Source organism: Hipposideros armiger, unplaced genomic scaffold, assembly GCF_001890085.2.
Source record: "Hipposideros armiger isolate ML-2016 unplaced genomic scaffold, ASM189008v1 scaffold_19, whole genome shotgun sequence".
In the NCBI taxonomy this organism is placed as follows: Eukaryota; Metazoa; Chordata; class Mammalia; order Chiroptera; family Hipposideridae; genus Hipposideros; species Hipposideros armiger.
Genome location: NW_017731369.1, coordinates 5,209,741 through 5,224,751, shown reverse-complemented (window position 1 = coordinate 5,224,751; position 15,011 = coordinate 5,209,741). Strand labels below are relative to the sequence as shown.

The 15,011-nt window shown below is 48.7% G+C and overlaps 1 protein-coding gene across 1 annotated transcript in view; it reads right to left on the bottom strand.

Moving 5' to 3' along the window:
* Positions 1-3,595: 3,595 nt before the first annotated feature.
* CRISPLD2 (cysteine rich secretory protein LCCL domain containing 2) overlaps positions 3,596-15,011 on the bottom strand; it is an 85,010-nt gene continuing 73,594 nt past the window's right edge. The window contains exons 11-12 of the mRNA XM_019634828.1: positions 12,760-12,893; positions 3,596-4,602 (exon numbers count right to left, since the gene is read on the bottom strand). Of these exons, the coding sequence (XP_019490373.1) occupies positions 4,548-4,602; positions 12,760-12,893 (189 nt within the window). The 3' untranslated portion in view covers positions 3,596-4,547. The remainder of the gene's footprint in view (positions 4,603-12,759; positions 12,894-15,011) is intronic.

The following is a 15,011-nucleotide window of genomic DNA, read 5'->3' as shown; positions in this document are numbered from 1 at the left end:
AACAGTATGTGGGGACAGCTTGTGGCCGGGCGCCGTTGTGACCCTAGAGGATGAGGGTGAGGTCTGTAGACATGTCGACCAGGCGTCCTGACATCATTGAACTGATGCCCCTGAATCATCTCCCTCCTGGCTTCTTCCCTGAGATAGCTGGATGTCTTCAGAGTGATGATTCTCCCACTGAAACAAGCACCAGAACCTCCCAGAGACTTGTTCCCACCCAGGGTGCTGGGCGACCCCCAGAGGTTCTGAGTCAGTGGGTCTGGGCTGGGGCCTGAGCATCTGCATTGCTAATAAGTTCTGGGGCCATGAGATGGGGGCTTCTGTTATCTGCAGCCAATACGCATTCCAACTAGTGCAAATAGTTGGCATTACCTGAGCACTCCCTCAGAAAACTTTTTTTTAATCTACAGCTCACCTGACTTGATCTTAACACTGATGAGGTAGCTGTGATAAATTTCCATTTGATAGATGAGCAGTCTGAGGCCCAAACAGGCAAAGTGGCGTGTCCGAGGTCCTGCAGCTGGTAAGAGAGCTCCCATGTCCCTGCTCCCTGTCCCTGGGTTACCTTGAGTTGGAGCAACCTCCATCAGTGCGTCCCTGAGCAGCGTGCCTTCCCTACAGCATTCAACATGAAGTTACACAAGTCTTGCAGATCTTTGCGTCATCTCAGATGAATTCTGCAAAAAGGAAGCGCCGGCCCGTCTCCTCCTCACTGCCTCCTCCCCCAGCGGCCACAGCTTTTACATGCTGGAGGCTTGGGGACAGGGAGCTGGGGCACAGGGTAGTGGCATCCTGGGCTATCAAAACATGGGAAGGAAGGCTGAGAAAGCTGCAGCTTCGCTGCATATTCGAGGGAGGAGAGCAGGGGAAGGGAGGCTCCTCAAAAACCTGGGGGAACCGCCCATGGTGTAGCCTTTCTACACACTTGACAATGCTTTTGTCAGAAACCAGTGTTTCCCAAACGTCGGCCATTCCTATCCAATCTCTGTGATTCTGGCAATCCATCCGCACAATTGCTTACTTAATATTTTAAAATCACCACCTAAAAAGCCTGAGCCATATTTATTAAAGAGGAAAGCTATCCACCATCAATGGAAAAGAGCGGCACTTGTCATACATGGAGGGGCTGTGAAAGCAGAGACAGCAGAAACACCGATGGTGAGATGAAAAAGGCCAGCCGGCTTGCCCCTGAAATCGCTCGGTCACGGCCGCGAACAGATGGGCCACGTGGACGAAGGGAAGGACAAAGACAAACCTCTGGAGTTACTGCTGAACCCCAAAGAAACCAGCACTGCTGTACATAGAGGCAGCCTGCTCGTGGCAGGACGGGGGCTATGGTGCATTGGAGCACATGGGGACACATGACTGCACGCAGAGGAAAGGGGGGCGACGCCTTTTCAGCAAGAAGATGACTGTTATGGACTGAATGGTGTCCCCCTTCTCTAAATTCTTATGTTGAAGCCCTAACCCTCATTGTGACTGCATTTGCAGACGGGGTCTTGAAGGAGGTAATGAAAGTTCAGTGGAATTTTAGGGTGGGGCCCTGATCCAGTGGGACTGGTGTCCTTATAAGTAGAGACACTAGGGACGCACACACCGAGGAAAGCACACACACGCAGCAAGAAGGTGGCCATCTACAAGCCAAGGAGAGAGGCCTCAGGAAAAACCAGCCCTGCTGGCACTTTGATCTTGGCCTCCTAACCTCCAAAACTGGGAGAAATAAAATTCTGCTGTTTAAGACCCTGAATCTGTGGTATTTTGGTATGGCAGCCCCAAACAAAGACAGTGACAGAATGAAGTTGAGCCTGTCACCACTCAGAGTATGATGGGAGGACCAGCAGTGTCAGCATCACGGGGAGCTCCTGAGAAATGCAGACGCTCAGGCCCCATCCCAGGCCTGTGGGACCTGCATTTTGACAAATGCTCCCCTCCCCGCCACCCCCCGCCCCACCACAATTTGCAACTTCAAGCGACATCTCTTCCCATTTATCAGGTGGAGGTCTCCTCAAGGCTCTGGAAATACCGCAGTAATTAGCATCTCTGGCCTGTGTGCACCATCCCTGCCTGGTAGAAGTGGTATAAACAAAAAAGCTAATAGCCTGCAAGGAGCTTTTAAATGGTTTATTTCACAGACTGCTCAGATTTGTCCATAAAAGATAAGGCACAGAAAAGTTTTTAGAAATCAAACCGGTTTTATTGAAACAACAGCAACGTGGTCCCTGTTTATAGGCAAAGCACACATGTTTTTTTTTTTTTTACACAATAAACGTTTGTACATAGGAAGTAGTAAAATACATCATTTTTCATAGAAAAAAAGCACACACATAAACTGCGGGCTGGGTGAGCCTACAGACAATATGAAATCTCAGAACAGGATGGGACAAAAATCTGAAGGGCACCGAAACTTTTCATTTTGGGGGCAGGAGGTCCAGAAACACTGCTTGGCCTGATTTACCATCTTTTTATGGGTTAAGTGCTGATGGTGCAATAGACACTGTTCAACACAAAATTAGAGGAGGTCCCTGATTACAAGGGCTTATAATGTGTAATCTCAGTTTCCATCTTCAGAAGAAAAATAGTTCCAGTTTCAAAACGTTCGTGAGGATGAAAAGACACAGGACCTGGCTCTGGGTGAGGACGTTCTATGCTGTGAGATGGGTCTGCTTAACGAGGCATTCAGGAACCCGGGAATTTAATCTAAAATGATGGAATCGATTCACTCTGAAAGTTTCAGATTCTGCCTCGGGCAGGAGGCTTCCCAAGCAAACCCACCAAAATTCCCCTAATTCTAAAAACCCAACCTGACAGGCCCAACGTAGCCACAGCCACAGCCACAAAGGGCTGATGACAAGCAGACGTCCAGTAGCACAACACATAGTATCCAGAAATTTCCAAGTACTCAGATCTTTGGTGGTAACCAGACCCCAGTATCTGACAGGCTGACCAATTTCTTTCACTCTGATATTTGAGGTGAATAGTCAGAACCTATGAATTACCACAAGCCCACAGCACACACAACAAAAACAGTTCCCACTAATTTCAGGTCTGAGGAGCTAAGAGCTTCATCGCTTCTACAAACTCCCTGAAGGGGAGAAGCTGTCTACCCATCAGTTTTTGCATTTATTAGGCATGCACTCCCCAACACGCCACTTTTTCTTTTTCTGCGGACGCCTCTGCCTTTGAAATATGTTGATGGAGAGTGAAATCAAATTTGAAACCAGCGTTCACCAAAGTGATCTATTGGCCAGCCTGGTGCTGCACAGTGGAATTTTACCTTCGGTTAAAAGAAACGCTATTTACAAAGGGGTATTTTATTTCACTGTGGGTTTTTGGTCTGGGCTGATGAAGAACTTTTATAAAGTGATGGAAGCCAGAGAGCACCACACTCCTCGGAGCCTCAGGAACATTTGGCAAGAGCTGTTCCACAAAAAACAGGAAGAGAAATCCTTCTAGAGTGTTACCCTCTCTTGTTATTACACCGCAGGATGGTTTCATAACCACAGGCTATTCCTCTCCCCCAAAGCTGCTAACCTCGGCGAGGAAGGTACGAAGGAATTCATTCCTCCCACTCCTAAAAAAAATAGGTCATCGGATGGAAGCGGAGTCTGCACGTTTAATTGTCATTTTTCAAAAGCAGCAACCCAACAGCCCTTTTTTGGCTGTTCTTCGACATCTCAGTAGACCCCTTTGAGGCTAGGAGTGTAAAATTTAAAAAATGGGGCTTCAAAGAGAATTGCTTGCAAAGGAGAGACCCCGGTGTGACACACAGACTACTCTGGGCTGAGCCACAATGGGGAGGGGGTAAGGAAAGGATCCCGGTTCATTAGTCCTCAACGAGACCAAAGGTCACGGCAGCAAACAGATGGGCCACGTGGACGAAGGGAAGGACAAAGACAAGATAAATCTCTGGAGTTACTGCTGAACTCTAAATAAACCAGCACCGCTGTACATAGAACCAGCCTGCTCGTGGCAGGACGTTAGCAAGGATGGGGGCCAGGACGGAGCCTGAGTCTCCCCGGCCCCGTGGTTCCGGCCCCTTTGTCTGACCAGCAAACATTAAACCTATTTTTCTCCACTGGTAGGGACGGACAATGGTTTTTAATTATTTTAAATAGCTACCCTCTATCCCATTCCTGAAACGACCCCCCGGCGAGCGCTCCGTGTGCCTCTTCCCACACCCCCTAGATACCTCGCCCTGTGAGCTCCAAAGCTGGTGCCCTCTCTGGGGGTTTGGAATCCTGTCTCCCAATCACAAAAGTACACGTGGGAAGGACTATCTCGATCCGTGCAGAGAGGGCACCCACATGGAGCAGCCCCCCGGCCTCAGCGGGACCGGTCACCAGTGGTCCGGCAGGGCCCCCAAGGATGCTGCTTCTCCCCGGTGCAGAAATGAGACAAAGGCATAAAGGATGTGACACTGAACACCACTCACAGGACGTTTCCTGCCTCTCCATATCCCCAGCCCACCCCCCAAAGGATAAAATAAAAATAAAAAGCAAAACCCCGAAGCCTTCTAGGAGAGCCCTCTTCTGCCCGGCGCTGGACGTTCACTGCCTGACAGCAAAGATCCGGAAAGCCTTTCCGTCTTGTGGGGTCCTCAAGCTGAAAAAGGAGGGAGAGGGCATGTTACCTATAGAAGGAGGACTTCCTACAGGGACTCGAGCTGGGAAGGGAGAGGTGGGCGCCCCGTGTGTCCCCGTGGTGGAAGGACCATGACCGAGGGTTACTTCCCAACAGCTGCTGGAAACAGAGTCCGCCCCAGCCAGGAACAGCTGGCAAATTCCATTCTCTTTGCAAATGGACCTGGGTCTGAATCTAGGTCAGGGTTGTTAAGTTATTTTCTTTGAGCTCTGGGACTTCTTGGCCCCAGTCTGTCTGCATTGAACTCACCCTCCCAGACTTCTGCCTGGTTTTTGCTACCACCTGTCAACCAAAATAGTAGCCATCTGGTTGACCGATTAACAGGACGGCATTACAACAATAATGCATGTGCTGCTGTTATTGCAACGGCACACTGGCTGTGCTCAGATTTTGTGCTGAGCACTGTGCCAAGTACTTTGTATCCTCCCTTTTGCCTTCTTCCCCAGGTAGGTGTTGTCAGTGTCCTATTTTTGAGAGTGAAGAAACAGAGGCAAGAAAAAATTAAGTGACTTACCCAAGGTCACAGAGCTAGTAAAAACTACCCTCTCAAGATAGGAGTTAAATCCTTCAGCTAACCGAAGGCTTTTTTTTTTTTAACAGCTTTACTGAAGTAGAACATGCCATGAAATTCACCCTTTTAAAAATGTACTATTGAATGACTTTTAGTGAATTTATAGAGTTGTGCAATCATCTCCACAATCCAGTTTTAGATCATTATAATCACCCCAAAAAGTTCTTTTGTGACCATTTATAATCAATTTTCCCTCCCCCCAGGCCCTGGCTTTGTCAATTCTGGACATTTTGTATATGGAATCATACAATGTATGTGGCCTTTTGTGACTGGCTTCTTTCACTGAGCATAATGTTTTTAAGGTTCATCCATGCTGTGGCATGAATCAGTATTTCATTTCTTTTTATTGCAAAATAATATTCCATGATATGATTTTATATACCACATTTTATTTATCCATTCCTCAGTTGATGGACATTTATAGTCTTTCCACCTTTGGCTATTATAAATAAAGCTGCTATGAACATCTGTGTATAAGCGTTGGTGTAGACATACGTTTTCAATTTTTTTGGGGGGTGGGTACCTAGGAGCAGAATTGCTGGGTTGTGTTAATTGCAGGTTCAACTTTAAAAAAAAAAACTGTTTCCTACAGTGGCTGCGCTATTTTACATTTCCATCAGCAGTGCTTGAGGGAGGGGTTCCAGCGTTTCCACGCCATTGCCAACATCTGTTATTGTCTGTCTTACAGCCATTGGTAGTGGCTTTCTGTACACAGAGAGAGCTTTCTCATGCTTTTTATTCACCTGCATAGTATTCCATTGTATTAAACTATTATAATATAGGCAACTGGGTCCTTTTTAATGAATACTTAGTTGTTTCTAATCTTTTGCTTTTGCAGACAATGCTACAGAGAATAGCCTTGTCTAGGACTGTTTGCATATGTATGAGAGTACCTGCAGACGAGCTCCTGGGGTGGGGGTGGGGGGGCAGCTGCTGCAACAAAGGATGTGTGCATTTGTAATTTAGTCACCAAGCTGCCCTCCATAAAGGTTGTGCCAATTGACAGCTCCCATCGACCACGCATGGGGCACCCGTGTTTAACCTGCACGCTTTCCAGCACAGCACGTCATCCGCTTTTTCTTCTCAGCCAATCTGAACTAGGGAATGGCATCCAGATGTAGTGTTAATTTGCATCTCCCTCATTAGGAATAAGTGTGAGCGTCAGATGAACAGCCCAGCCATGATTTAAGCCTGATCTCCTTAGAGTGCACCCCCCTCTCAGGGGAGAGGGACCCAGATTGGAAACTGCCGGGCTAGACAGGTGGCCCTTGCCCTCTCAGACTACTTGGTAAGACCAGCCATCCTCACGGAACAGGCTGCTGGGAATTCCTGTTTCCTCTCTTTCCCCAAGGCAGCTTCATGCTTTTGGTTACCCTGGAATAGAACTTTTGAAACGTGGATCACATAGGAGTCCTGGGTGAGTTGGAGCTGTGAGGAAAAGCCAAGAGCTTTGACAGAGCAGAAAGCTTGGCCGAGGTGGCTTCCGTGACAGCCATCCCCACCAGACCATGTGGAGGTCGAGTGCCCATGCAGGGGCTGGCGTTACCCCAGCTGCCCTGCTGGTTTCTGGGAAGCTCAGATTCCAGGGCCCTTCTCAGACCTTTGGGTTGCAAGATTTCCTTGGATTCTCTGCCCAAATGAATAGTCTGGGAGAACCACCCAGAGCCACAAGGCACTTGGCTCTTCCACACGGTGGGCAAGCCATGCTGGGGAAAACCACCCGGGTCTGTGTCTTCTGACTTATTACTGGAAATTGGGGCAGTGGGTTCTCCCATTCCCAAGGCCCCAAACAACCCAGGTACAAGGGGGCCATTCAGGCCATCGTCCATATACCCCAAGGTACCTGGACGTTTTCCCTGGATTTACCAAGCATCCCCTTTGGACAACTCGTCTACCTTGGAGGTAAGAGCAGACCCACTGCGCTGGGTGTGTATTTCTTAACACATCAGGCAGTGTGCTGATGACACCGAGGGTGTCAATGTGATAACACCTGATGTTGGGCCCATGCATTGCCTCAGAAAAAGAACTCCCCAGGTCTGAGTTGCTCAAAAACCTTCGGTGGGCCCCCATTTGTTCATGCCTCACTCACTAAGCACCATTCCTGCTAGGTAAGCTAACAGTCGTGCATGTTTGGTGAAAAAACAGTATGATTTGATAAATTATAAAATAATCAAATTTTCAAAACCTTGCCTTCTGGTTCTGTTTTTGGGTTGGCTTGTAACTCCCATACATAAACAAAGGGGGTGTAAATTGGCACAGCATTTCTGAGCAATTTTCATAAAAGGTGTTGAACATTTTAATAAACGTATGAAATAATTTTCATGAAGGGTATTAAAAATCCCTCAACCAGTTCTGAACAAATTGCTGAACTCAGCAATCTGTTTGTCATTCAGCCCCTGTTTACTGAGTGCCTACTATGTGCCAGGCACTGGATTGGGTGTTAGGGACATGGGGTTAACAAAACTGATGGGGTTCTTGCCTTCACAGAGCTTACAGTCTGGGGAGTAGTAGATAAACAGCTAAACATGTCTAAGTCATAATTTCAGAGAGTGGTGCGTCCTGGGAGGGAAAGAAAATCCAGGGTAATGGCATCAGATGAGATCCAGGAGGAGGATGATCATAGACTCAATAGAAGGAAAATGCTTCCTCAGAGAAGTGACATTTATGTGTAGGTCTGAATGACAAGGGGGGACCCAGCCACAGGAATATATAGGAGGCGATAGGGTTCAGGGTTGGATAAAGCACGTGCAAAGGTCCTGAGGTGAGCATGATCTTGGCATGTTTGAGGAACAGCGAGAAGGCCGATGAGGTGAAGTGCTGTAATGAAGAAGAGCAATGAACCAAGAGAGGGTGGAGAAGTGGGCAGGGTTGGCATCAGGTGTGGCCTTGTGTGGCAAGGGGAGGGGGTTTTCTTCCTATCGAAAATGGAAAGCCATTGGGGGCAGGGTTTACGCAGGAGAGAGACATGCTGTGCAATACATAAAGAGATCCATTTGGCAGCTCTGACTACTCTACTAAGAGGAAGTTACCTAAAGAAATTGTCGGAAAGTACACGAGCTTGTGCAAAGGTGTTCTTTGCAGCACTGTTTATTACAGTAAAAGAAAAAAGGAAACCACACAGATGTCCATCAACTGGGTAAAGAAATGGCGGTCTGTCCACATAAGGGGACAGTGTGTGGTCACTGAAACAGATGGTGCGGCTACATCAGACATGACTTGTACAGACATTTACCACCTGCTGTTGACTGAAAAAAACAGTGGGATGATACAGATAATATGATCCCATTTTTATTTTTACTTTTTAATGAAAAATAAGGTGTTTGTGTGTACACAGAAAAAAATCTGGAAGGAAACGTACCAGAATGGGTATAGAGGTTCTTTCTGGGGGTGGGATTTTCAGTGATAGCAATTTCTTAAAATTATTTTCACTATTTCTTGAAGTTTCACTAATCTTATTTTAAAAAGAAAGAAGGAAGGAAGGAAAGAAGGAATGAAGGAAGGGAGGGAGAGAGGGAGGAAGGAAGGAAAAACCAATGCAAAAATTCCCTTGTAGGACTTGGGAAGAACCTGCATGGCCTGAGAAGGTTCTGGGGAGTTCGCCTCAGCTGACCCAGTGAACCAGGCAACACTGATCTGCTTGATGAGCTGTGACAAGTAGGCTCTGAGGAATTATGGTTTTGTAGCCTCAGGTGATGTCACCATCTCAGCCCTGGTTAAAGATTCCCAGCCTTCTGAGGGCCATTCACCCTGCCCTTGGGGCTAAGACTCACACACACACACACACACACACACACACACACACACACACACACACACACACACACACACACACACACACACACACCAGACTGCCTCAATCCTTTAAGATGTCACCTGACCCACACATTCCTTGCAGTAACCCCACGAAATCTCTCAGATTCTTCCCACTTACAGAAAGGAACCAAGGCTCTGAGAGGTGACACAGCTTGCCTCAAATGGGACACCTGTTGCAGGTGCAGCTGGGATGGGGGGGCATCCAGATCTGTCAAGGCTCTGGGACCCCTTTCTAACCATTATCCGAAATGGACACTCTGTGGCCATGCCATCCCTACAGATGGCATTGGCTAGCCCAAGATAGAAGCGGAGGGCTCAGATGCTAGGAGCCCCTCGGCGGGCAGGGGCCTGCAAAGATAAGGCTGTGTCCTGGAGGGTCCCCCCTGCTGGTGAAAATTACTCAGGGAGGAACTGACCGCCATTTGGCACCACACAACAGAGACTGGATTAAAGAGAGAGGACAGCTGGCGTTTTGGAGCAGGGTGACCTGCCCTGGGAGGGACCGAGGAGTTAGTTGCCCATGTCATTGTTGGTACATTTCCCAATCTCCTTGTGAAATAGGTCTTAAAAAATAGTCCTCGCCTAAGAAAAAGTCCTGAACTGATATTCATCCCGACGCCAGCTTCTTCCTGAGACTATTTGGGACAAACCCCAGTCCCAACATCAAAAGCTCTTGCTGACACCTTTTCCCTCTTCTGCTATCCTTCGTGGGCAAGTGTGTGTGAGAGAGAAGGTGCCTGTCCTCTTACGTTGTCCCACTTCTGCATGGTCACCTTTCGAAACTTTTAGGAAGTCCTCTTCTAGAAGAAGGTCATTGCTAAACCAATGCTACTTTGAAGCAGAACCGACTTCTGGCCCCTGTGCTGAAAGCTTTGTTCAGGAGGGTTTGGCTGGTTTGTGGATTGATTGAAGGGTTCCCTAAATTTAGAATGCAGTTTTCTGTGAACGTGTTGCCATATGGTCAGTGCCCACATCTCCCTGGGGACCAACTGTGACCACTCTAGGGTCTCAGCAGATGGGGGCAATGCCACCCTCTGGCCCCAGGTGGGGTCCCACAATTCCTAATGGGACCAGGCACTGAGGAAATTTCTCAGCCCCAGGCTCTATGTAGAGGGTTGCTGAGGTCCCATCAAAACAAGGGGAGGGGGGACGAGTCATGGCCATGCCAGAGATGTCCGCATATCTGCTGAAGCCATGTCACCAGGAGGTGCTTCTGGACAGTGAGACGGGGCCCTGCTGATGTGCTCAGCTCCCTGCAACGCCCTCTCTCACAGTGACCGCCTATGCTCTGCCACTAAAGTCATTGTTTCTGCATGTCTGTCCCTCACTAGACGATTAGTCCCACGAGGGCAGAAGTCAGGCTATGTTCCCTGCTGGGTCCCAGTGCCTCGGACATCGCAAGGGCTCACCAAGTGTAAGATGCCTGATGGGTGAGTGAGTGTCGGAACGTTGGATGCAAGGAGGAAAGACTGAATCACTGTAAGAGGCTTTTCCCCTTGTCCTGGGAGATCATCCACGTAGGCTATTTCTTACATGATGACCCTATGTGAAAAGAGCCATGGTGTCCTGAGATTTGACCTTAGAAGTTATGTCATACCAACAAGGGCCACAGGATTTATCGGACACTTACTATGAGCCACCAGTAAGCAGGTGCACATACTGTTCCATTTCATCCTCATAGCAACCATTTGGCAGAGAAGGGATCAAGGCTTAGGAAGACTGCCTGCCCAAGGACACACAGTACAGCAGGGTCCCAAATGCCATTGGACCCTACATGCCCCCTGGCCTACCCTCTTCCCTCTGTATGTGCAGGGTGGACGCTGTCATTTCGGTGCCATGGATCCCAGCAGGTCCTGGCATGCTGTGAGCACGTAGTAAATGAATGATTCCAATGGCAAAATATCAGAACCATGTACAGCGCTGACTACATGTGCCAGAGACACGGTCACCTTCCGTCATCCTTACTGGAGCACTTGTCACCCTCCAGTATGCATCAGGGCCCCTGGCGGGCATGTGACACACAGCCTGCTGAGCCCACTCCTGGAGTTTCTGACTGGGCACCTCTGAGGTGGGCCCGAGCAGCTGCTTTGCTAGTAAACTCCTGGGTGATTTGGGTGCTGCTGGCCTAGGAGCCCCCTTTGAGACCTCCCCCCTCCACACACACACAAACCTTACCACCACTTGGGGTAAGAACTAGCTGCTGAATAGTACGGGGGACGTCAGCCACTCTGGGCCTGGGGAAGCTGCCTGGAAGATACTGTAATGACAGTGGCAATGCAGGTGGGGGCCTTGGAAAGAGCGAAAGAACAATGGGCCTCCCTGGAGTGGAGGGTGTGACAGTGGGAAAGAAGCCAGTTCGTGGGACCCCTTCTTTTTCCTCTGCCCTCCCCAGATACCCACTTGTGGGGGCCACACAATAAGCCCTTGTTTCAGCCCTGGGGAGCTGCCGTGATGTCCTCAAGGGTAAATACAGGCAGAGAACAAAGGCCAACCTACCCCCGTCTGTCTCAGAATGACTGTCTCTCTTAAAGGGCATAAAAAGCACAATAGATTGGTGTCCTGGGCTTTCTTTCGAGCCTGGCCAGGAAATTCCACCTCATCAGCTGCTTCATTTCCCTCCCATTAAATCAGTGGAATTTCCCTTCATTAAGTCTTTCCCAAACAAAGGTTGCAAACGTTGAGGGAGAAACTGCAGAAGCTGTTAACTCTAGCTCTTTGGGGCTGGTGGCGGTCACTGTGCGGAAGTCCCCGGGAAGAAATGCCTGCGACTCCGGTCATTTGATTCCGCAGTGTCCTCATGTACAGCACCATCTTGAGGCTCGAAAGCACCCCAGGAAGATGGGAGGGTGGGGACAGGTGCCAAGCTCCATGGAACCATGAAGGCTCACACTTCAAGCGGCCCTAGCACATTCTGTGTTCTTGATTTCATAATCCTTCTCTAAAGAGGGCCACTCAACTAAGTCTTCAGCATGCCCCCCTGTTATGGGCTGAATTGTGTGCCTCCCCCCTCAACCCCGCCACCCAAATTCACATATCAAAGTCCTAACTCTCAGTAGCCTCATGTGAGTGTACTTGGAGTTCGGGCCTCTGAAGAGGTAATTAAATTAAAATGAGGTCCTTAGGGTGAGCCCTGATCCAATAATGGCTCGTATCCTTATAAGGAGAGCGGGGCATCATCTCAATGAACCCTCCCAACAACCCTATGAAGTAGAGACTACTGTTATCCCCATATCACAGGTCACAAAACAGGCTCAGAGAAATCTGGTAGCTTGTTCCAGGTCACAAAGCTGGTAAGAAGCAGGCCCTCGGTCTGTGGAACTCTTATTTATGTGACAATATGTAACTATATTATTATGTAGCCATATGTAACTATAACTTGATTTCATTGTTTTGTGGGGGCAAAATGCATGCCCACACATAGAAAAGGGACCAGATGGGTATGCACCAAAAATCTAACAGTAACTCCCCCAGTTGACAGGCTATGGACAATTGTTTCTCTATGGGCTCATCTGATGTTTCTAAATTTTCTACAAAATCATGCATTGGTAATAGAAAGTAAAAAGAAAGAAAGAGACGAGAAGAGAACAGGCTTGTCCTGGGTGTTCTGGTTAAGAATTAATGCAAGTCTGCTCAAGTTTAATTTTAAAGGGCAATGTTTGGGGCCCTTCTGCCAGGCCCTCCAAGGGTCACCCCTGCTGACCTTGGATGTTGAGAATCAGAGAATACAGCCCTACCTTTCAGATTGGACCCCGTTCCTGAGCGAGCCCACGTACGTCTTCTTTTTATCGACAGGCATCACATCCACGTAGCCTCCACTCTCATTCCCGATGACTCCTGCGTGCACAGCAGTCTTACAGATGCTCGAAGTCTGAAAATGCAGGAAGTGTAGTGATCAAGGTCAAGGAAGTCGGATTCCTGGGCGAAGCCCTGCTGGGGGCCAACCATTACTTGGCGGCCTGGTTGGTGAGGTTTTGGCCAAGTCAACCCTGAGGAAATGACCATCAGCACTTTGATTCCTCAGTGGTCTCTCCGGAGAGACCTGGCATCATTCATTCATTCATTCGTTCATTCGTTTGAAAAATATTTTCCAAGCACCTACTATGTGCCAGGCATTGTCCTAGATGCAGGGGGATTCCAAAAATAATAAAGACTCTGCCTTCATAGAGTGGAGGGAGACAGACAAGTAAACAAATATACAAACAAATAACTCAAGGTATGAAGAAAACAAAACTAGATCATGAGATAAAATGGGTGGAGGGAGAAATTCTCAAACAGCTAATCAGGGAAGACTGCTCTTGATGTGACACTTGAGCTTAGATCTGAGTGACAACAAGGAACTGGCCACAGCCATGGGAATATCTCTGGGCACACTATCCCGGGCACACGGAGCAGCTCGTGCAAAGGCCCTGAAGTCCTGTCTAAGCAACAGACAGAGGGCTCAAGTGGCTGGAATAGAGGGAGTCAGGCAAAATGTGGCAGGAGAGGTGGGAGAGGTGAGTAGGGGACAATCACGTGGGGCTGTGAAGATCACAGTGGGAGTCTGGGCTTATTCTAGGTGCCGAGGGAACCACTGGGTTTCAAGCAGGGGTAGGGTATGCTGTTTGCTAAAGTCATCACACAGTCCAATTGCTGCGTAATAAAACCCTCAAGTTAAAACTTTCATTAGGGCCTTAACTTATCCAATAGGAAAATGGTCCTCAGATCGGGTTATCTGAGCGTAACGAATCAACGTTCCTCAAAGCTAAGGAAATTCATGCAGGATGGAGCAGCTGGTACCTGTTAAAGATGCAGGCTCCTGGGGCTCACCCTGACCTACAGACTCAGAATCTCCCCAGACCAAGGCCGCGTGGTTCTGATGCACAGTCAAGGCCAAGAACCAGGTAGGTAACACCCTCCTGCCTCTTCTATGATCCTTTCGTCCGACCTGTGCTAAAAGCTGACACTGGCCTTGGCAGTGGGTTTCAATCTTCACAGCATCTCAGAGCTACATGCAGTATCTTTACACGATGACAGTGTCCAGATCCCCCGACCCCTCCCACCCCCACTGGATTCAGTTGCTCTGGGGTGAAGCCCGAGACTCAGGGATTGTCAGGTGCAGCCAGGGCTGCATAGATGGGCTGAGCTACCCCATTTGTGGAGTGAACCACCTCCTCCATGGAAAGGCGAGCTAACACTGACACGGAGCGTGTTAAATACCAGGCCCTGGGCTGACGGCCTTTTGCTTGTCGTCTCATTGAATCTTCCAGTGAGATGGGGAACGACTGCTATTCCCATTGTACAGGTCAGGAAGCATGGGGTTAGCATGATTCAACAATTTTGCCAAAGCCATAAACACAGTTAATGGCTTAGCAGAGATTCTAACTGAGGTCTGGCTAAGTGTAAAGTCTATGTTTCTATGGTCAGCAGAATAATGGCCCCAAAGATGTCCACGTCCTCACCCCGAGAACCTGTACTATGTGACCTCACATGGTGAAAGGACGTTGCAGTTGTGATGAAGTTGAGGAGACCTTCGGATGGGGAGAGTATCCTGGGTCTGCCAGGTGGCCCCAGCGGAATCACAAGGGCCCTTATAAGAAGGCGGCCGGAGGGTCAGAGGCAGACAGAAGCAGCGTGAGAAAGACTCGCGTGCCGGCGCTGGCTTTGCAGATGGCAGAAGGGGCCACAGGTCAAGGAATGGGGGAAGCTCTAGGAGCCGGAAATGACAAGAAAATGGACTATCCTTTGGCACCTCCAGAAGGAAGCACTGCTGACCCCTTGATACTAGACCGGTGAGACCTGTGTTGGACTTCTGACCTCCAGAACCATCAGAGAATAAACATGTGTTGTTCAGGCCACTAAGTGTGTGGTCGTCTATTTCAGCAGCAATAAGAAACGGATACAGCTGCTAACCACTGTCTTCTAACGAAAACATCCCATTTATTAGATCCCTGAAGTTTGACGACTTCCAATGACAGGTTTCCCCCACTCTCTGAAAGTAGAGAGTGTT